Source organism: Hemitrygon akajei, chromosome 20 (assembly GCF_048418815.1).
Source record: "Hemitrygon akajei chromosome 20, sHemAka1.3, whole genome shotgun sequence".
In the NCBI taxonomy this organism is placed as follows: domain Eukaryota; kingdom Metazoa; phylum Chordata; class Chondrichthyes; order Myliobatiformes; family Dasyatidae; genus Hemitrygon; species Hemitrygon akajei.
In genome coordinates, this window is record NC_133143.1 from 16,952,565 (window position 1) to 16,975,362 (window position 22,798).

The 22,798-nt window shown below is 43.8% G+C and overlaps 1 protein-coding gene across 3 annotated transcripts in view; it reads right to left on the reverse strand.

Annotated features, from left to right (window-relative positions):
- Positions 1-22,798, reverse strand: part of ranbp9 (RAN binding protein 9) — an 88,847-nt gene that overhangs the window by 59,444 nt on the left and 6,605 nt on the right. For all 3 annotated transcript variants that reach the window (XM_073023921.1, XM_073023920.1, XM_073023923.1), the window contains exons 2-3: positions 18,621-18,732; positions 14,575-14,627 (exon numbers count right to left, since the gene is read on the reverse strand). In XM_073023921.1, the coding sequence (XP_072880022.1) occupies positions 14,575-14,627; positions 18,621-18,732 (165 nt within the window). The remainder of the gene's footprint in view (positions 1-14,574; positions 14,628-18,620; positions 18,733-22,798) is intronic.

The window sequence follows — 22,798 nt, forward strand, 5'->3', positions numbered from 1 at the left end:
CTTGCTGCTCCGGTGGGCAAATTGAGCAGATCCAAGTTGTTTCTCAGGCAGGAATTGATACGTTTCATCATTAACCTCTCAAAACACTTAATCACTGTGGATGTAAGTGCTACTGGACGATGGGTTACTACGCTCTTAGAAGACTAAGAAGCCTGTTCGAAGTGAGTAGCTTAGACTGCCAAAGTGAAAGATTAAAGGTCTCAGTGAATATTCCAGACAGTTGATCAACAAAGTCTTTAGTACTTAACTAGGTACCCCATCTGGGCCAGATGCTTTTCATGGATTAAACCTCCAAGGGATCATCAGGGGCTGTGGGAATTCATGATGGTTCCTCCATTTTAGATGGTCAAAGTGAGCACAGAAGGCATTGAGTTCATTTGGAAGCAAAGAACTGTTATCATCTATGTTGCTTGATTTCACGAGAAGTGATAGCAGTCAAGTCCTGCCACAACTGTCAAGAATCCTTCATTGATTTGTTTAGTTTGAAATTTACACTTGTCCCATGAGATGGCCTGCCAGAGATGTTGCACTTTGGGAAATCAAATGAAAGGGAAAATATACAATTAATAGCAAGAGCTTAACAGCATGATGTACAGTGATCTTAGAATCCAAGTTCATAGCCTCCTGAAAGTGGCAATGCAAATAGATGTGGTAAAGACAGACTATAAATTGCTGTACTTCACACGTGATAGCAATAAATAAAACAAAACTTGTCTTGCATACCATTCATACTAACCAGTTCACAGCAACAGTGCTTTGAGACAGAACAAGGTAAAACGGTAAAGAACACAGAATTAAGTGCTACAGGTAGAGAGAAAGTGCACTTCAGGTAGACAATAAGGTGCAAGGTGTTATGACCTCAGCCCCCTCCTTTGTGAGAATCGCAAGAGAGAGAGAGAGAGAGCCTTACGGTTTGGAATGTGGGCTGGTCGCTCAACAAGACAAAAGCCTTGGACATAGCCATTGTCTTGGGAGACACCTTTGTGGAATAAGGAACTGGCCTACGTGCAGACCCTCAGGGCAAGGTGAGATGGGTGATGGGGGAAAAATTGCTTCGCCCCCCGACCCTGATGGACATCGACAACCCTGCCAGTCCAGATAAAAGGTGGGCTGCCGAGGCGGGGCCTCAGACGCACCAAGGAGACACACGAAGAAGACACGATAGTGCTTCCCGTCGGAGCGGGAAGCCATTTTGAAGGAAGCCACGTGTGTTAGATTCCGGATCGGGAGTCTGTGGCGGGAACCAAAGGACAAACCGTTTTAGCTAACAACAGGGATTTGCTTCGCAAAGACGACGGGCAAGTGTTCCTTCTCTCTCTATCCAACATGTGAAATGTCAGCGGTTCCCGAAACGGGGAAGCCTGCAGACTTTGAGTGACTCTTATACCCAATTGGACTCAGTATCCCCTAGACAACGATAGAGCTCATTTTTGATTGATTATTACTACACCTGTGCTTTAGATTGAGTTTTGACAATGTATATGATCTGAATGTTTTGTAGTAACCATACGTTTGTGCCCCTTTATAAATAAAAACGTTTGAAAATAGTAGCACCAGGCTTCAGCGGACCTATCTATCTTTGCTGGTAAGTCACCCGGTTACTGGGGAACGTAACAAGTGGGGCCTCGTCCCGGATTTGAAACCAAAGGGGAGGGTCAGTGAATCGGGCTGTAAGTCCAAACTTAAATCTGGTTACGCAGGTAGCCAGACAGGAAACCAGCAAAGATGGATGTGGGTGAATTTATGAGAAACCCGACTGTAGAGGTGCTAGGCACGGCTACCAAATCAGACTTGGTAAATCTGGCAAAGGGGTTAGACCTTGCAGAAGTGAGGTCATCAATGAAAAAGCAGGAAGTGCGAAGGGTCATAAATCAGTATTACATTGGGAAGGAGGTGTTTGCAGCTGAGGATTTGGAAAATATCCCCGAAAAGAGATTAGCGAGTGGGACAGATCAGGTAGAGTTGGAGAAAGTAAGGTTAGAACATGATCTTAAAGTAAAGCAGCTAAAAAGGCTGAGGAACGGGCTGCAAAGGAAAAGGAAAAGGCTGAGGAACGGGCTGCAAAGGAAAAGGCTGAGGAACGGGCTGCAAAGGAAAAGGCTGAGGAATGAGCTGAAAAGGAAAAGGAAAGGGAGCAGGTGTTCAAACTAAAGGAATTAGAGATGAAACGGGGTCATGAGCTCCAGCTAAAGCAGCTAGAAGCAGAAGCAGAAGAGAAAGAGAAACAAAGGAGCCATGAATTGGAGCTGGACAGGCGAAAGCAAGAGAGAGAGGAGGGGTTTAATGTTAGTCGGGCATTGAGGTTGGTCCCCCCTTCGAGGAGACGGATGTTGATAGTTATTTCTTGCTTTTTGAAAAGGTGGCAGTGAATCAGAAGTGGCCCAGAGAGCAGTGGGTGGCGTTGTTACAAAGTGTGTTACGAGGGAAAGCACAGCGGGCATATGCCACGTTGCCCCCAGAAGGGGAAGGGAATTATGACCAAGTAAAGGAGGCCATTCTCCGAGGTTACGAGTTAGTACCTGAGGCGTATAGACAAAGGTTCCGAAATTTAAGGAAAGGGTTGAATCAAACATATACCGAGCTAGCCCATGAGAAGGGTGTGCTCTTGGACCGTTGGTGCACCGCGGAAAAGGTGGCCGAGAATTATGGGCGTCTCAGGGAGTTATTTTTGATTGAGGAATTTAAAGGTTGTGTTCCGGAAGAGATCCGAATGTATTTAAATGAGAGGACGAATCAGTCCATCTCAGAAATTGCTAGGTTCGCAGATGAATATGCCCTAACCCACAAGACAAAGTTTTCCTCGCCAAAAAGTTACCCGAGAGACCGTCGGAATGGTAGGGAAAGCCCGCTGGCTGAGGCGGAGATCCCTTTATAAATAAAAACGTTTGAAAATAGTAGCACCAGGCTTCAGCGGACCTATCTATCTTTGCTGGTAAGTCACCCGGTTACTGGGCAACGTAACAAAGGTCATAATCATAACAATGCAGATCGAGGTCCTGAGTCCATTTCAAAGCACCAGGGAACCATTCAATAGTCTTATAACAGCAGGACAGAAGCTGTCCTTGAGCCTGGTGGTGCATGCTTTCAGGCCTTTATCTTGGGATGGGGTCTTTGATTATGCTGCTTGTTTTACCAAGGCAGTGAGCAGTGTTGACAGAGTTCGTGGAGGAAGGCTGGTTTCTATTATGTGCTGTGTCCACAACTCTCCACTTTCTTGCAGTCACAGGTAGATCAGTTGCTATACCAAGCCGCAATGATCTGGATAGGATGCATTCTATGGTGCACTGATAAAAATTGGTGAGGGTCAAATGATACATGCCAAATTCCTTCTGCCTCCTGAGGAAGTAGAGGCTTTGGTGAGTTTTCTTGGGCATAGTGCCAGCATAGTTGGACTAGAACAAGCCATTAGTGATGTTCCATTCCTTGGATTATTGGAACTTGAAGCTCTAAAACTTCTCAACCTCATTGTTGATGTAAATAGGACTATGTGCACGGCCACCCATCCTGAAGCCAATGACCAGCTCTCGTTTTGCTAACATTGAGAGAAAATCTGTTGTCTTGATGCCATGAGATACAGTACACTTTGCTGTAACCTTGTAGATGGAGTTAGAGCAGAATCTAGCCACACAGTCACAAGTGTATTGGGGAGTAGTCAGGTGGGACGCAACCTAGCGGGGCACCAGTGATCAGGATAACCGTGACAGAGGTATTGCTACCTAGATTTACTAATGGTAGTCTGTTGATGAGGAAGGCAAGGATCCAGTTGCAAATGGAATTGAGTCCAAAGGTGTTTGCTTGGAATTATAGTACTGAAGACAGAGCTGTAATCAATGAAAAATAATCTAACATAGGCACCTGTACTGTCCAGATGCTCCAGATGTAGTGTAGGGCTAGAGAAATGGCATGTGCCATAGACCTGTTTCAGCAGTAGGCAAATTGCAGTGGGGTTGAGGGTATCTGGGATTCCAGAGTTAATGAGTACCATGACCACCCTCTAAGCACTTCAGAATGGCAGATGTCAGAGCCACCGTGCTGTTATCATTAAGGCATGTTAACTTGCTTTTCTCATATTCAGATGATATTGGCCTCCTTAAGAGATTTGTTAATGTTGAGTATTTTTTTTCTAATTTAATTAGTTCAGAACAACATTACTGGCCAAAGGGCCTGTTCCTCCATGATTGCAGTCCATATTCTACAGCACTAGGCAACAGTCATTATATAAACAGTGATAAAAGTTGGCCAGCAACTTCTGGGGCAGATTAGTTCTCCTTTAGCACCTCAGATAGTATTGTTGCTGCTATGCCTTCTTTACTGTCAAGGTTGCGTTGAAGGACCAAGAGAGCTTCTCCGTGATGTTCATCCACAAAAACCTGAAACTGAAGACCCACTACTGCACCATTTAACAAATAGTGGGGCTTGCTTGGGACCTCTTGCCTTCCTGAAGTAGATTATTTCTTTTTTCTTCATGTTCAGAGATCAGTGCAGGAACTGCAACCTATCAGACAGTTCCAGCACTTCCTCTCTATATGCAGATTCATTATTGTTTGCGATTAGGCCAATCACAGTCATGTCATCTGTAAATTTGATGATTAATTTGTAGCATGAGCAGGAGTGCAGCCATAGGTGAAGAGGGAGCACAGAAGTGAGCTCAGTGTTCAGGGCTGTGTGGGGGTGGAGGTGGAGGTGCGCACTTACCTAGTTTCACTGTCTGGTGAATCCGATTACAGGTTGATGTGCCGAGACCTAGATTGTGGAATTGACAGTCAGATTGTTCAGTAGTATAGTGTTGAAGGCCTAGTTATAATCAATGAAAAGCATCCTGAAGTATATGCCTTTTTGCTCCAAGTATTCCAAGATATGTGAAGGGCAATAGAAATAGCATTTTGCAATTAATCTACTGACCTTGTAGGCAAACTGGTGCTGGTCAAGAGGGCACAACTTCAAGGACTGAAGGACGTCCATTTGGAACAGACATGGAGAAATTACCTTAGTCAAGAGGTTGGTAAATCTATGGAATTTGTTGCCATGAGCAGCTGTGGATGCCAAGTCATTGGGTGTATTTAAGGCAGAGATAGTTCTTGATTAGCCAGGGCATCAAAGGGTATGGAGAGAGGAGTGGGATGACTGGAAGAATTGGATCAGCCCATGATTGAATGATGGAGCAGACTCAATGGGGTGAATGACCTACTTCTGCTTCTATATCTTATGGTCTTACAGTAGACAATTGCCTTTCAATTTGCACATTTCCAGGATGTGGAAGAAAATCCACAAGGTTACAGAAATAACATGCAAAGATCACATCCAAGGCAAGTTTTTATATATCAATTGTAAACATCTCAAATGACACATAGATTTAAACCTAAATAATTAATATAGTGAAATTGAGTTAATTAGGCCATTGGTTCATTGAGAAAGCCACTTATTTGAGACAACTCTTAAAGAAAAAACAATTGAGAAAATAGCAGGGATTCCCTTTGTTTATTTTCGACACTGTCACTTAATTGAGACAGGAGAATAGTTGCTGAATAGTTTCAAAACAATACACCGTGCTTAAGCAAACAGTTTTTAAAGTAGCATCACTTGCCTGTGCTTGTGTTAAGTTGTCCATTTGGGCCAATAGATGCTGATTCAAAAAGCAATGACTTTTGATTTTTTTTTTAAAACTTGACTTTTAAAAAAAGCAGACCAAGATGACATGAAAAGAGTTGACACTAGCCAAAATTAAAAACCATCTGCCTAATACTTATTTATTGTTGGATTATGACACTACTGCACAGAGGAAGGCAGTGAAAGCAGTCCATTATCTGATTTTGTTCATTTAGAGTCAAAAGAACACATTAGTGTACATTAGTTGACTTCCTCTGATCTATTAAGAATTACAGTTTTATAGTACTGTAGTAGTATTTGTGATGTTCTAACTTGTTCTGTACTTCATTTAAATACACTGTTACTTCATTAAACTGCAGGTTTATCTTTTTAACTATTTCCATAAAACTTCAGCTAATTGGGTTAATTGCTTTATTTGGGCCAAAATGTACTGGTCTCAATGCACCCTAGTTAACCAGAATAAAAGCTGAAAGGAATAATTACCAGGTAAACACAAAGTATACTGCAAATGCTGTGGGCAAATCAACACATACAAACAAGCTGGATGAACTCAGCAGGTCAGGCAGCATCCGTTGAAATGAGCAGTCAATGTTTCGGGTTGAGACCCTTCATCAGGATTGATGGAGGGGGCAGGGGCCCCATAAAGAAGGTGAGGGGAGGATGGAAAACCAATCAGAGGAAAGATCAAGGGGTGGGGGAGGGAATAGACAGGAGAGGTGAAGAAGGAATCTAAGGGGAAAGCACTATGGATAGTAGAAGGAGGCAGAATCATGAGAGAGGTGATAGGCAGCTAGAAGAGTGAAAGTGGGATGGGGAAAGGGAGAGGGAGGGAATTACCAGAAGTTAGAGAATTCGATGTTCATACCAAGGGGCTGGAGACTACCCAGACGGTATATGAGGTGTTGCTCCTCCAACCTGAGTTTGGCCTCATCATGGCAGTAGAGGAGGCCATGTATGGAGATATCCAAATGGGAATGTGAAGCAGAGTTGAAGTGGGTGGCAACCGGGAGATCCTGTCTGTTGTTGCGGATGGAGAGGAGGTGCTCGACGAAGCGGTCCCCCAATCTGCGTTGGGTCTCACCGGTGTAGAGCACCGGATGCAATAGATTACCCTCGGACTCACAAGTGAAGTGTTGCCTCACCTGGAAGGACTGTTTGGGGCCCTGAATGGTGGTAAGAGAGGAGGTGTAGGGACAGGTGTAGCACTTGCACTTACAGGGATAAGTACCAGGTGGGACATCTGTGGGGAGGGACGTATGGACCAAGCAGTCGCGGAGGAAACAATCCCTGCGAAAAGCAGAGAGGGATAGACAGGGAAAGATGTCATTAGTGGTGGGGTCCTGTTGAAGGTGGCGGAAGTTGCAGAGCATAATATGCTGGATCCGGAGGCTGGTGGGGTGTTCCCCTTGTTCCTGACAAGGGGAACACGGTCCCTGTTGTGGTGACGGGAGGATGGGGCAAAGTCGATGAAATTGACGAGCTCAGCATGGCTGCAGAAACGAGCACCAATGTAGTCATCAATGTAGCAAAGGAAAAGTTGGGGAGCAGTACCAGTATAGATTTGGAGCATAGACTGTCCCACATAACCAACGAAGAAGCAGGCATAGCTGGGGCCCATGCAAATGCCCATGGCTACAGCCTTGGTCTGAAGAAAGTGGGAAGAGCCAAAAGAGAAGTTATTAAGTGTGAGTACCAGTTCCGCCAGCCAGAGGAGTGTGGTGGTGTTGGGGAACTGGTGAGGTCTATTGTCAAGAAAGTAGCGGAGGGCTTTGAGGCCTTCATGATGGGGAATTGAAGCGTATAAGGATTGGACATCCATTGTGAAAATGAAACAGTCGGGACCGGGGAACTGGAAGTTATTGAAGAGGTGGAGGGCATGGGATGTATCCCGGATGTAGGTAGGGAGCGACTGAACTATGGGTGACAAAATGGAGTCCAGGTAGGCAGATACAAGTTCAGTGGGGCAGGAGCAGGCCGGAACTATGGGCCTACCAGGACAGTCAGGCTTATGAATCCTGGGGAGGAAGTAAAACCGAGCAGTGCGGGGTGTGGGAATTATGAGTTTTTTGGCCGAGGATGGGAGATCTCCGGAGTTGATAAGGGCAGTGATGGTACAGGAGACAATGGTTTGATGTTTTTTGGTGGGGTCATGTTCCATGGGTAAGTAAGAGGAGGTTTCAGAGAGCTGCCGTTTGGCCTCAGTGAGGTAATTAATTAATTAATAATTACCAGGTACTTCAGAACCGCACTACACACAGCCTACTATATCTACAACAGCCACTTTAGTTCCAGTTCCCAATTCAAATTGTATACAACCTGCCACTTTTGTGGACCTGAACTCTTCCCACCAGCCAAACAAACAAACTTGTCAGTGGGAAAAATTATTTCTGAAGTCCATTGATATGTTACACTCAACCAGACTGTAATTACTAAAAGAATATTGCACACTGCATATGACAATAAACTCGACTTTGTCTTTGTATGGGAGTGTAGCAATGTACTACATAGAGCTAGAGACGACACGCAGTGGGTAAGTCGTTTTGAGACTAGTTGATTCAAACTTCGCGGTGCTGGCATTTAATCCCTCGTGCCCACCCTCTCCGGGTGGAAATGATGTCAGAGGTGCATTACCAAAGTCTCCCCCCGCGCGCTGGCTATTTGAGCTGGTTCGCCTGCGCAGAAAGTGGGTCACCACATAACCCCCCACCAGAACCAGCGATACACCCCCCAATGTCCACAATCTGGATCAGCCTCTGTTTGGGAGGTCTGCCTCTGCGCCACGGTGCCTGAACCTCGACCGGCTGCGCCAAGTCCACATGGGCTGGTTTGAGTCGGTCCACCGTGAAAACCTCCGCTTTCCCCCCAATGTCCAGAACGTACGTGGACCCATTGTTGTTGATCACTTTGAACGGCCCCTCATACAGCCACTGTAGTGGTGCCCGGTGTCCGTCCCTTCGTACAAACACCAACTTACAGTTCTGCAGGTCTTTGGGTACATGGGTCGGGGTCCGTCCATGCTGTGAAGTCGGTATGGGGGCCAGGTTGCCAAGCCTCTCATGTACTCTGTCCAGGACTGCTGCAGGTTCTTCCTCTTGCCCCCTTGGGGCTGGTATGAACTCTCCTGGGACAGCCAGGGGTGTGCCGTACACCAACTCGGCCGACGAGGCGTGCAGATCCTCTTTGGGCGCTGTGCGAATTCCAAGCAGGACCCAGTGAAACTCGTCCACCCAGTTAGGTCCTCTCAGGCGGGCCATGAGAGCCGACTTCAAGTGATGGTGGAAGTGTTCCACCAGTCCGTTCCACTGTGGGTAGTAGGCAGTTGTGTGGTGCAGCTGCGTTCCCAACAGGCTGGCCACAGCCGACCACAGGCTGGAGGTGAACTGGGTGCCTCTGTCGGAGGTAATGTGGGCCGGTACCCCAAAGCATGCTACCCAGGCTGCAATCAGTGCTCGGGCACAGGAATCGGCAGATGTGTCGGTGAGCGGGACTGCCTCTGGCCACCTTGTGAACCGGTCTACCATATTTAGGAGGCACCGCGCTCCTCGAGACACTGGTAGGGGGCCCACGATATCCACATGAATGTGGTTGAACCTCCGGTGGGTGGGTTCGAACTGCTGCGGCGGGGCTTTAGTGTGCCGCTGCACCTTGGCTGTTTGGCACTGCGCGCATGTTCTGGCCCATTCACTGACCTGCTTGCAAAATCCGTGCCACGCGAACTTGCTGGAGACCAGCCGGACAGTTGTCCTGATAGATGGGTGTGCCAAACCGTGTATAGAGTCAAAAACTCGCCGCCTCCAGGCTGCCGGGACGATGGGGCGAGGTTGGCCGGTAGCCACGTCGCACAGGAGAGTCCTCTCATCTGGGCCTACAAGAAAGTCCTGCAGCTGCAAACCCAAGACTGCGGTCCTGTAGCTGGGCATCTCGTCGTCTGCTTGCTGCGCCTCCGCCAGTGTTACATAGTCCACCCCCAGGGACAGGGCCTGGACAGCTGGTCTGGAGAGTGCGTCCGCCACGATGTTGTCCCTTCCCGAGACATGCTGGATGTCCGTCATGTACTCGGAGATGTAGGACAGATGTCGCTGCTGGCGAGCCAACCAGGGATCGGACACCTTCGTGAACGCGAAGGTCAACGGTTTGTGGTCCGTGAACGCGGTGAACGGCCTGCCTTCTAAGAAGTACCTAAAATGCCGGAGTGCCAGATACAATGCCAATAGCTCCCGGTCGAAAGCACTGTACTTGAGTTCAGGTGGTCGTAGGTGCTTGCAGAAGAACGCCAAGGGTTGCCAGCGCCCCTTGATGAGCTGCTCCAGCACCCCACCGACTGCTGTGTCGGTTGCGTCCACCGTGAGTGCGGTCGGATCGACCGTTTTGGGGTGCACCAGCATCACGGCATCTGCCAAGGCTTCCTTGGCTTCAACGAAAGCGGCCGCGGCCTCCTCGACCCAAGTATTGTCCTTGCCTTTATCCAACATCAGGGTATGCAAAGGGCGCATGATACTGGCTGCTGAGGGGAGGAAACGGTGGTAGAAGCTCACCATACCAACGAACACCTGTAGGCCTTTGACCGTGTTGGGCCGCGCAAAGTGGCGGATCGCGTCTACTTTGGCGGGCAGAGGTGTTGCCCCTTCTTTGGTAATCCTGTGGCCCAGGAAGTTGATGGTATCGAGACCAAACTGGCATTTGGCCGGGTTGATCGTGAGGCCGAAATCACTCAGGCGGGAGTAGAGCTGGCGGAGGTGGGACAGATGCTCCTGGCAACTACTGCTGGCTATAAGGATGTCGTCCAAATAGATGAATGCAAAGTCCAGGTCGCGTCCCACCGCATCCATTAGCCACTGGAACATCTGTGTGGCATTCTTCAGGCCGAACGGCATTCGGAGGAATTCGAACAGGCCGAACGGGGCGATATGTGCTGTTTTAGGGATGCCTTCAGGGTGCACCGGGATTTGATGGTATCCCCGGATGAGGTCTACTTTGGAAAATATTCTTGCCCCGTGCAGGTTTGCTGCAAAGTCCTGTATGTGCGGCACGGGGTAGCGGTCTGGAGTTGTAGCCTCGTTCAGTCTGCGGTAGTCGCCGCATGGTCTCCAACCCCCAGCTGCTTTGGGCACCATGTGCAGGGGGAGGCCCATGGGCTGTCGGACCTCCATACGATCCCCAATTCCCCCATCCTCCTGAACTCCTCCTTCGCCAGGCGGAGCTTTTCTGGCGGGAGCCTTCGTGCGCGGGCGTGGAGGGGTGGTCCTTTGGTCGGGATGTGGTGCTGAACCCCATGTCTGGGCATGGCTGCCGTGAACTGCGGTGCCAGAATCGATGGAAAGTCCGCCAGGATTCTGGTGAATTCGTTGTCCGACAGCGTGATGGAGTCCAGGTGTGGGGCCGACAACTTGGCTTCACCCAGGGAGAACGTCTGGGAAGTCTCGGCATGTACCAGTCTTTTCCCTTGCAAGTCGACCAGCAGGCTGTGAGCTCGCAAGAAGTCCGCCGCCAGGAGTGGTTGGGCCACTGCGGCCAGCGTGAAGTCCCACGTGAACCAGCTGGTGCCGAACTGTAGCTGCACTGTGCAGGTGCCGTAGCTCCGTATTGTGCTGCCGTTTGCGGCCCTCAGGGTGGGTCCTGACTTCCTGTTGCGGGTGTTGTACCCCGTCGGGGGCAAGACGCTGATTTCCACTCCGGTGTCGACCAAGAAGCGGCATCCTGACTGTTTTTCCCAGATGTACAAGAGGCTGTCCAAGTGACCAGCCATAGTGACTATAGTCATTAGCGGCAGCTGGCCCTGGCCCTTGCAGGGCAGGCGACAATGGCGGGCTTTTGTGCCCCACCGCTGGTGGTAGAAACACCACTGTTCACTGGCCTCCTCACTCCTGCCTCTGTGTTGTGTGTGCCCCCCTGCCAGGCCTGGTCCGGTCCGCTGTTGGGCGCGTGGCCTGGTAATCTGACCTGACGGTTGCCACGCTCTCCCTCTTGGCTTTCCACTGCACGTCTGCCCGGGCTGCCACCTTCCGGGGGTCGCTGAAATCTGCGTCAGTCAGCAGCAGATGTATGTCCTCGGGCAGTTGTTCTAGGAACGCTTGCTCGAACATGAGGCAGGGCTTGTGTCCGTCAGCCAGGGCCAGCATCTCGTTCATCAATGTTGATGGCAGTCTGTCTCCCAAACCATCCAGGTGAAGCAGGCGGGCACCCCGCTCACGCCGTGAGAGGCCAAAGGTCCCAATGAGCAGTGCTTTGAATGCTTCATATTTGCCTTCTTCCGGGGGCAACTGTATGAAATCCACAAGCTGGGCGGCCGTCTCCTGGTCAAGGGCGCTCACCATGTGATAATAACGCGTGGAATCAGAAGATATTTGCCGAATCTGGAACTGGGCTTCTGCTTGGCTAAACCACACGCGTGGTCGCAGCCTCCAGAAAGTCGGCAGTTTTAGCGCAACTGCATGAACAGATGAAGAGTTGGTCATCTTTGGTCCAAATCCCGTTTGTATGTACTACAAATGTAGCGATGTACTACATACAGAGTTAGAGACGATACGCAGTCGGTAAGTCGTTTCAAGACTAGTTTATTCAAACTTCGCAGCGCTGGCATTTAATCCCTAGCGCCCGCCCTCTCCAGGTGGAAATGACATCAGAGGTGCATTACCAAAGTCTCCCCCCGCGCACTGGCTATTTGTGAGCCGGTTCGCCTGCGCAGAAAGTGGGTCGCCACAGTACCTCAAATAATCTAGTCTTCGCTAAATGAAAAAGCAAACTCCCAGAAGAACTCAGCAGCTCAGAAGGAAATGGACAGTCAATGTTTCACATCAAGACCCTTCATCAGTCCAGATGAAAGACGTCAACCATCTATTTCCTTCCTCTAGCAGTCATTTATTTTTTGCTCCCTTCCAGCATCTTCATTCTCTCTGCTCTAAATATTGATTAATAATTTCTCAGTATGGTTTCTAATAATGTGCTCATTTCTAGTGATGGCTTTACTGGCTTGTAATCAGTCAATTTATCCCCTTCTACCAATTTAAACACAATAGCAGTTCTTCAATATTATTCTTGTAGCCAGAGGTTTTCAAAATGATAAGAGTCTCTGCTGTTTCTTCCCTTGCCCAAGAGTGATACCTATTTCGTTCAGAGGCAGCCTAATTAGAGAAATGTTGCACCCCTTGATATTTTCTTATCAAGTTTCCCTCACCCAATTTCTTGCATTCTCAGCATCTGTACCATGCCCTTTAGTTTTGTAAAAGCAGACACACAATATCATTAACAATCATACATTCATATTTGGCCTTTCAAGATCACGTGCTTTCAAAGTCCCTACTTTTTATTCTTTTGCTCTGTATGTATTGAGTTCCTCAATTTATTCAGCTTGGCAATACCTTTTCAACACTATTTGCAGTCCTACCTTCTTGTTCTTACTTCCGTCCCTTAACTTTCTATACACATTTTTGGCTTTTGCAGTAATCAACTGGAAATATTTATTGAAAAATTATTGCATTTTAGCCTACCATGGTATCAACCCAACACTAGATTCGGGAGGCCCTTAGTAAACTATATGTTATGGGCTCCTCAAATCTTTTTTGGTGTTAAGCATATATACAAGTGTAGCCTAACATGCAGCAATTGCTTTCCAGTTTAAGATGGTGCTGATGAAGCACAGTGATGATTTGCTGGCAGCAAACAAAACTATTTCTTTATTAATCACACTTTCTCTCAAAAACTATCACCGTAATCAATAGCCTGCAACTTCCTTTTCAGAGTTAAGCGTTTGAACCGCCTGTATGACCTGGCATTTTTGTGGTGAACTGAAGTCAAGAAGGCAGAGGACAGTTGCAGCTTGGAGTTCATAAGCCAATGTTTGGCTGTTGCTGGAGCAATTCAAAGTGGCAGGGCCCAAGCCAATGTTTGACCAATTTAAGCACTGGACCAGATTGAAAAGGTCAGGGTGTCAGGGCTGGAATAGGGGGATGGCCGGTATTCAGCTCACTGCTCTGGGGTTTACTTATCTCTGTGCTGAAACGTGGCTGGGGACTGCATCTAACTATCCTGGCTCCTGCATCAGCTGTGACTGGCTTTGTACATTTTCATGATACTTCAGCTCTAAATGTTATTTGCTTACTTTTATTGTTTGCTGATTTAGTTTTCCCTGCACATTGGATGTTTGATTGTCTTTTTTAAAAATGGGTTCTACTAGGTTTCTTTGTTTTGTGGCTGCTAGTAAATAGACAAATCTCAAGGCTATATACAGTATAAATAATTAGATTATAAATGTACTTTGAATGTCAAATAGTGTAAACAAGCATTTCAATAATAATATGAAAAATTAAAAATTGTTAAACTGGAACATTATCCATAAGATCAACAACAGATTTTACTTGAAAGTTTGATAAAATTGAAAAGAGCTTAACCAAAAATTGTTGCATAGAGAAAGTACTCCAGTTCTCCTGGTGCACAGAAGGCACTAAAATATCCACTCGCACGTGGAGAGCCAGATATTAACATGGACCTAACCATAGGAATGGCTTTTGCCTAATGATGTTAACTACCTATGACTAATTTAAGCCAGGGACACAAGACTGTAGATGTAGGGACACAAGAGACCAATGTAAGCCACTTTTCACAGGGGCTTCATCCTTGGTCAAGTTTCTACACTTCAAAATTTAGAGAGGAATGGGATTGTCTGTTCTCTTATTTTAATTCCATTGTACTCACCCCTGTTAACAAGGAATTAAAATCAAAGTCTAACGTAACGGAAGCCTGAATTGAACATGTTAGAACAAAATTAAATTAATATTCAAAGCTCAGAGCAAGGAGAGAAACTAATGTCTGAAGGCTGAAGGACATTAGACAGCCTCCTAGTTATCTTTTTTATAAGTGACTTTTTCAGCACCATCTGAAGTACCATGTATACAAGTTCCAATTTTGCATTCCCCCTTAACTTTTTAATGTTGTGATCCTTCAAGATACAAATTAAAGTGACACACTTACCTGGTAATCTATTCATGTTGACACCTTGAGCAGAAAGTCCAATGCCCATATACCTGTAACAAGATCATTCTTAAGTTTGTTTTCATTTAAAAATGTTTAGTTTGAGATCAGCTTTATACACAAGCAATCTCAGACATTAAGAAACCAATCACAAAATGAGTGACTGCCTTGTGCAGTAACTGCATTCAGTCTACAGAGGCAATCTTATGCTTCTGTTGCCTGACACTAACTCCCTCCTTTGACATATCCATCTATGGACTCCTGCAAACTTTTCCATTAAAAGCTTAAGCAATGTATCTCATCTCCCATTTGGGCAGATTGCAGCTGTCTGGATACAATACCAAACTCTACAACTTCAGCTAACTTGCATTAGTCAGATGTCTGTAATATTGGCTCAGCTCACTTATTTCTCATTTCCCACCCCCCACGGCAGAGGACATTCCCAAACTGGTATGCTGAGGATGCCTTCTGTTTCAATTTTGCAACTCCCGCATTTTGTTTTGTCTATGTTCTCACTCTGACTGCTCCCATTCACTCATTGACCAAATAATCCTATTACTGCTTATCCCCATGGCCAAGCTGCTTTTACCCCAGAGACACCACTGCAAATTAACTATTCTTCTCTCTCTTTTCTAGTCTTCAACCCAAAATGTTAACTGTTTCTCATCCCACAGATACAGCCTGACTTGTTGAGTACTTCCAGCTTTCTTGTATAAATTTTCAGCATCTGCAGTTTTTATTTGCTTGACTTCCAAGCTTGGCTTCCTTGCACACAACTGTGCTTTTTGAAGGTAACATCCATCTGTGGTGTTCACGCCCAAGCTTTCACAAAAGTGGGTGCAATGGCCTTTCTCAACTACTAGGGTAGAAAATGACTTGCAGTCCCAAAGCTAAACTTACAACTGCAAACACACTAGAGTTGATATTCATATCATTATTTCAGATAGTGATAACATTTGATATTTTTCCAGATTTAGCATTCGCAAATAATCAGACCTTTAATTTCTTAAAATTGCTCTGGCTCCTTAATATTGTTATAGCCAGGGGTAATAATGGGGATAAGCTCCTACTACCTATTAAATACTCCCAATGGCGAGCGCCTCAAATAGCCTCTGACAACCAAGTCCAGTTCTTTGCTTTCACGTGTGGCTTAACTACTAAGGTCTCTGTCGTTCCTTTGGGTTCGGATGCGTGGAGGAGGGAGCTTGCCGTCCATATCATACTACCCAGGCTTGCATATCTAGATAGCTAGGACACAATATCCATGGTGAACTCTGACCAACGGAGGCCCTCACTTCACTCATTGCTCTGATGTGGTTACTTAGTGAGCTTGGATTACTAATTAGACCAAAGCTCACAGCCATTCTGAGCCGAAATTAAATTATTTCATTCTATTCAGGAATGAGGCTGTGACTTATTTTCTAAATAGCTTACACTTCTCTAGAGGTTCTCACCCACTGATTTAGAATATTTGGGAAGACTGGAGTTGAATAAAAGATAACAGTACAACAGTCTAAAGTGTTAAAATTCTGAACAACATGTTCATCTAAAACGTTTCTAGACAACTAAATCAGAAAGGCAGGCGTCTATTTCTCCCTTTTCATGTTTACTCTTATCTTTTTTTCCTTTGAGGTAGAGTGGTGTCAAAGGTCTGACAACCAATGCAATTTTCATTGGTGAGTAAAGTGCAATAGATCAAAATCTAGGTCAAAATGTACTACTCACTTAGAAAAACATGAATTATAACAAACACCGAGTTGAAACAATTGGATAATCTTGATTAACTCATGACCAGATTCTGTGAAGGTAAAATAATTGTATTGCTAATTATTTGCTTTTTGATAATTCATGCTCAAAACAATGACCCTATTCAAATCTCATCCATTGAAGCAAGAGCAACATGCAGGAGCAAAAAGATCACTATTTCTGTCACTTGTAATCTTGCCACATTCCCTGGAGGGAAGGAGGGAGAGATATGAAACCAAGTCTGCCAATGAATGTGATCACATTTGAAGACAATCAAGATCCTGGAAATGAAGATTTACAAAAAAGGAGTGGGCATGAGGGTTTGGAAAACAAGTGTAAGAATTTAAAACCAAAGCTTTGCATAACTGGAAGCCAAGTTATCAGGGTCCCACATTCAGGGCAGATGGATGAAATGAACATGGTGCAAGTCAAGGCCAGGGCAACAGATTTTTGGACTGCCAGTCTATGCAAAATAGAATATGGGCTGCCATGAATGCAATGAAACAGTCAACTCTCAATGAGTGCCTCAGCAGACAAACAGAATCATGGGCAGAACTGAGCAAAGAACAAGAGATAGAATTATAGGATGGATGTGGTTTGAAGCTAATTTTCAGAGTCATACAAGGTAGTGAGGTTACAAACACTTCGGTTCAGTTTCAACAAATGTCATGAAGGGGGAAGGAGAGGAGGAACAAAATCTGAGATAGAGAAAAATAGCATCAGCTTTTCCAAAATTTGGTTGGACAGAATTTCTGCTCTTCTAAAATGTTGTATTTAATACATAGTCCAATTTAGAATCAGTGATGGGACAGATTGGGTTAAAAATTATAGTGAAGTAGAGGCAAATGTCACCAGTATATGTTTAAGCTTACAATGTTTTCAATATCTTAATGCCAAGAGGCAGTATGTTTTGGAATTCAGTAGCAAATCATGGATTTCCTGATGACATCAATGAACACCAATAATGCAAGACAAAGTGCAGTGAAAATGGTTAACTTCAGGTGGGATTTAAATATATTTTGGTGTCTCCTAGGGTAGGTACTGTCACAGTGTTTTTTTAATACAGGTGGCCCGTTTTTCAAACGTTCACTGTTACGAAAGACCTACATTAGTACCTGTTTTCACTAACCAAAGAGGATTTTCGCTTTTACGATAAAAAGACGCCCGCTTTATACATGTGTTTACCCCAAGAAAGACTACAATGACCGTGAAGCCTTGTGCAGGCAGTTGTTTGTGCATGCATGATCTTTTTCTCCGAATCGATTTTGGCTCTCTGTCTTCCCGAGTTTGATAAGTGAAACTACACCGTACATACAATATTTCTACTTTATTTAGGCTGTATATTTATCACATCATTCCTATTTTTACTATATGTTAGTGTTATTTTAGGTTTTGTGTGTTATTTGGTTTGATTTGGTAGGTTATTTTTTCGGTCAGGGAATGCTCAAAAATTTTTCCCATATAAATTAATGGTAATTGCTTCTTCGCTTTATGACATTTCGACTTACAAATGGTTTCATAGGAACGCTCTACCTTTGGATAGCGGGGGAAACCTGTGCTTGTTGTTTGAACCATTACCGAACTACACCTGTTCCTCTTCCCCACTGCTGTGAACCCCTTTTACACTAATTTATCCCACAGCACCAGATACTGGGTGAATGCTTTTAATTTATTAATCCCAAGATTGTCTAATAGATTTTGAATTGTAAATTCAGTTGTTAAAGCTACTTTGTAATCAATCTGTTATGTGGTCAAGGACCATGGCTCACTGTAGCCCAGTGAAGTTTTTACTCTTCAGTAAATTGAATATTTTAGCCGAGAACTCTGCCACTCAATGAACCATCATATCTGGCTCAGACTTTCAAGGTTTAAAATCAAATAACACTGCATTTAGTGTTTCGTTACATTCTGGCAAAAGAGAAAGCTGAATATGGACAGGTCAGTGTGGGAGTGGAATGGGAGTGAAATGGTCTGCAATTGGCAGCTTGGGATGATAATTGCCATGCATGACTGAGCATAGATATTCTGAAAAATGGTCAGTGTATTAATGCTTGCAACACAGAGGAATAAATAAGGTTGGAAAGATTCACATGAACCTTTGTCTCAGATTAAATGTGCAGATTCTGTTGAGGCACAACACTGATCACTAATATCCTGCCAAATGACAACTTTCAGGCATCAAGTGTATTCACCTTTTACAAACTAAATATTTACCCAACTAAGTCACCATATTTCAAAATGTAGATGCACACTGAATGACCGCAATACTATAAGCAAGGCTGAGGTTAGTTAATTCTCACCCATCTCTTCCTTTACTGACTATCTTTGCCTCGAAGTAATAAATCCCACACGCAGCAGGAATGGGAAAAGTTGCTCGGACTGAAGCTGCATCTTTTGGCGTTTTGCCATGACCTGAAGGTACAAAAGCAGAGGGAAAATCTGAATTAGTAACATTTTATTAAAATTACTAAGAGACGTAACAAAAGATCTAGCAACAGTTCACAGCAAGTTAACAGATGAAACCTTGATGAAACATGCTTCAAGGGGATAAAACATTATGGGCAATTGTCTTATTTAATGCTTCATTTCCAGATTGTTCAAAAATGAACTCAGATCCAAAAAGGCATTTTTAAAAAATTCAAATACATTCTATTTCCAAAATGAGAAATCAGAAATTAAAAGGATGGTAACTAAGAAATTCCACAGGACATCTCCTGAAGCAAATTTGTCCCAGTAAGGCAGCATACAGTATTATTAGAAGTCTACTGCCTGTCTTTAATTGCATCTATATACAATCTGAGATTTATAATTAAAATTACACTTTTCAAAATAGTTATCAAATGTAAACAAGAAATTAGGAGATACTATGTTGTTCAAGATAGAAAGTAATTGTTACTAAAGAATCAAATTTTCAAAACATAGCAGCTATGACCCATTGCAGACAAAGATAAAGCTATCATTTCAGATAAATAGTTATTTTCCCCAATGAAGCTGCTTTCACTCCAGCTGTGAAATCTGTTTATAGGCCCCACAATTGAAATCAGGTCCAACTCCATCTGAGGAAAGGTCCCAAATACGAATTATACAGAAAACCAACAGCAAGCAAATTACAAGATTAGCTTCAGCTCACAGTTCAGCATTTCACAATTAATATGAAAGCTTAAGCATTTAGAGTTTATAACTCAGCTACAAGTTTGTCTACTCAACTATATCATGGGCTAATAAATAGTCCCAGTGAACAGAAGGTTCCAGTAAAACTTAATTTTAATAACTGAACCAATACTTTACTCAATATTTTTCCAATAAAAGTTAAAAACAAAGAGTTAATATGCACAAATAATGTGTAAAGTCATTCCTGAACACATCAATACAACACTAACATGTAATAAAGACATTTTGGAAAAGGAAGTAAAACAACCAGCATCACACCAGGAATTCCTTTAAGGAATTCTCAGTAGCAGCTATTGGTTCCTGATAATGCTGCTTGCTGTTCAAATTCAGAACAGTTATAATAAATGTTCAACCCTTGGAATTCAAAGCTTGCATAAGCATTTGTCTCGATATGGTCCGGTACGTTTAATAACATTTCACTGGCAACAATAATGAAGCCTGATAAAGCGGGATCCCGCTTGCATTGTGCACTTCAGTACTGTTTGATGACAGAAAGACATTTTGGGCAAGAAAGAAATCCCTCCCCTAATCATCAACAAAATGAGCAATTTGGTTCTTTGGTAAATATGCTAGGATTTGCTTTTACATGGTACCAACAGCATCTTAAACTACCTTGAAATGTTTTCTGTCAAAAATGTATTCAGCCAAAGTTAATATCTGAAAAAGTATTATGAGAGTATTACACAAGTTCTTTCCTTCAGTAGTTTGTTTCTCACTTCCATAAAAAAATTCCCTCTGATTACTTTTTATTCCATATGTAATGCATGGAAGAATAACGACTTCATTAAACTTCACTGGCTACTTCAAAAACCACAAAAATTGGTCTGGATAGCAACATATAGCCAGGCCCACAGTGTATTATTTGCATGAATTCATTCTCTCCAAATATTTTTAAGAAAAACAAAAGAGAACAAGGTAATGAAAAGAAATTAAGCAAAGCAGAACAATTAGATTGCAATTTGAATCAATGTATTTTTAAAGATAGCAGGGCAGGTCAATACACTGGTTCAAAATTCTACAAAATGTAGTGGACACGGCCCAAAGACAAGAGCATCTGCAGATGCTAGAAATCCAAATGACACACAAAATGCTGGAGGAACTCAGCAGGCCAGGCAGCGCCTGTGGAAAAGAGTAACAGTTGAAGTTTCAAGCCAAGAACCTTCATCAGGACTAGAAACAAAGCTAAATTAAAACAAAAAGGCGGGGGGAGGGGAGGAAGTAGTACACGGTGGTAGATTGTAGGTGAAACTGGGAGAGGAGAGGGATGAAGTAAGAGCTGGGAATGAAGAAAGAAATAAAGGACAGAAGGGGGAATCTGATAGGAGAGGCAGAAAACCATGGAGGAAAGGGAAAGGTGAGGAGCAACAGAGGGTGGCAATGGCAGGTAAAGAAATGTGAGGGGTAAATGGGAATGGGGGCATGGTGAGGGGGGTCAATTATAAGTTTGAAAAGCTAATGTTCATGCCATCTGGTTGGAGGCTACTCAGACTGAATCCAAGGTGTTACTCCTCCAGCATGAGTACAGCCTCATCGCATCAACAGAGAGGGCCTTGGACAGACATGTCAGAATGGGAATAGGAAGTAGAATTGAAATGGCCACCAGAAGATCCCACTTTTTCTGGTGGACTTGGTGAAGCGGTGTCCCCATCAATGTTGAATCTTACTGATATACATTCCCATTCCAATATGCCAGTCCAGAGGTAAAGCCCTCCCAAACATTGAGCACATCTACCTGAAAAGCTGTTGCACAAACCACCATCATCAGGGACTTGCACTACTCAGGACATGCTCTCTTCTCACTGTTGCCATCAGGAAGAAGATACAAGAGCCTTAAGTCTCACACCACCAGGTTTAGAAACAGTTACTATCCCTTAACCATCAGGGTTCTTGAACAAAGGGAATAATTTCACTCAAATTCACTTGCATCATCACTGAAATGTTCCCATAACCCATGGACTCACTTTCAAGTACTCTTCACCTCATGTTCTCAATATTTATTGGTTACTTATTAGTATTTTTTTTCCTTTTTGTACTGGCCAGTTTGTTGTCTTCTGGACTCTGAACACCCCAGTTTATTGGTTGCTCATTGATTCTGTTATGGTTACTATTCTATAGATTTGTTGAGTATGCCCACAAGAAAATAAATTTCAGGGTTGTAAATAGTGACATATATGTACTTTGACAATAAAATTTACTTTGAAAAAGCCAAAAGGATATTATCCTTTATTGGCCAAGGCATGAACAATACAGTTGGAAGGTAGTGTTAGAACTCTGTCCAACATTAGGTAAACTACACCTTAACCATGCCACAGGGAAGAGACAAGTACACTTGACAGGACACAAGAGAAATTTATAAAGATAGTGACAGGAATGGAAAAATATAGCTTTGAGGAAACACTGAATAAGCTAGCATTGCTTTCTTTGTAATAGAAGAACTTAAGGGGAAAATTAATTCAGGTGTATAAAATTATGAAGGACTGTTTTCTTAGCAAAGAGCTCAATATTCAGAGAATACAGGTTTAAAGTGATCAGTGAAAATACTGAAAAGAGTTAAGATTTTCTTTTAGTGACCCAATAGTTCACTGGGTACTGTGACACAATACCTAAAAGGGTGATAGAGACAAAATTATTGCTGATGGTACAATCAATATTAATTTGAATGACTCAAATACAATGGATTGTGCATTGGTTAATCAGGGAAACCACTTATTTGGGACAACTATTAAGGAACAAAAAATTAAGAGAATCGTCAGGATTCTCTTCATTTATTTGGAATAAATGAAGAGATTAATTGGGGCAGAAGACTGCCAATTAAGACTGCTTAATTAGCGCAGAAGACTGTTGTCGAACAGTTAGAAACTATGAAGAATTTGAAGGTATCGACAATCATCTTGAATGTTACAATGAAAACGATTTGGAGGATGCAGTCTCGAAGGTATTGTATGAAGGCAGTCCATTATCCGCACTAGGTGGCTGTGCAGATTTTATTCATTTATAGTCAATCAAAAGAACACGGCAGTGTACACTGGATGAATTCCTCCATCAATAACTATTAGAAACTACTAGTTTTATATCCTGTAGTGGTAGTGTTCTAATTGGTTCTATATTTTATTTAAACACAATTTGTTACTCAGTTAAATGGTAGCTTGCTTTTTTATATATTTTTAATTATTTCCATGACACTTCAGCTAATTAGGACAGCCAGTTAACTGGGCCAAGATGTAGTGGTCCTGGTATGTCCCAATTAACTTGAATCCATTGTGGTACACATTTTACAGGCAGCAAGTTAAACTAGAGCAGTAGCAAG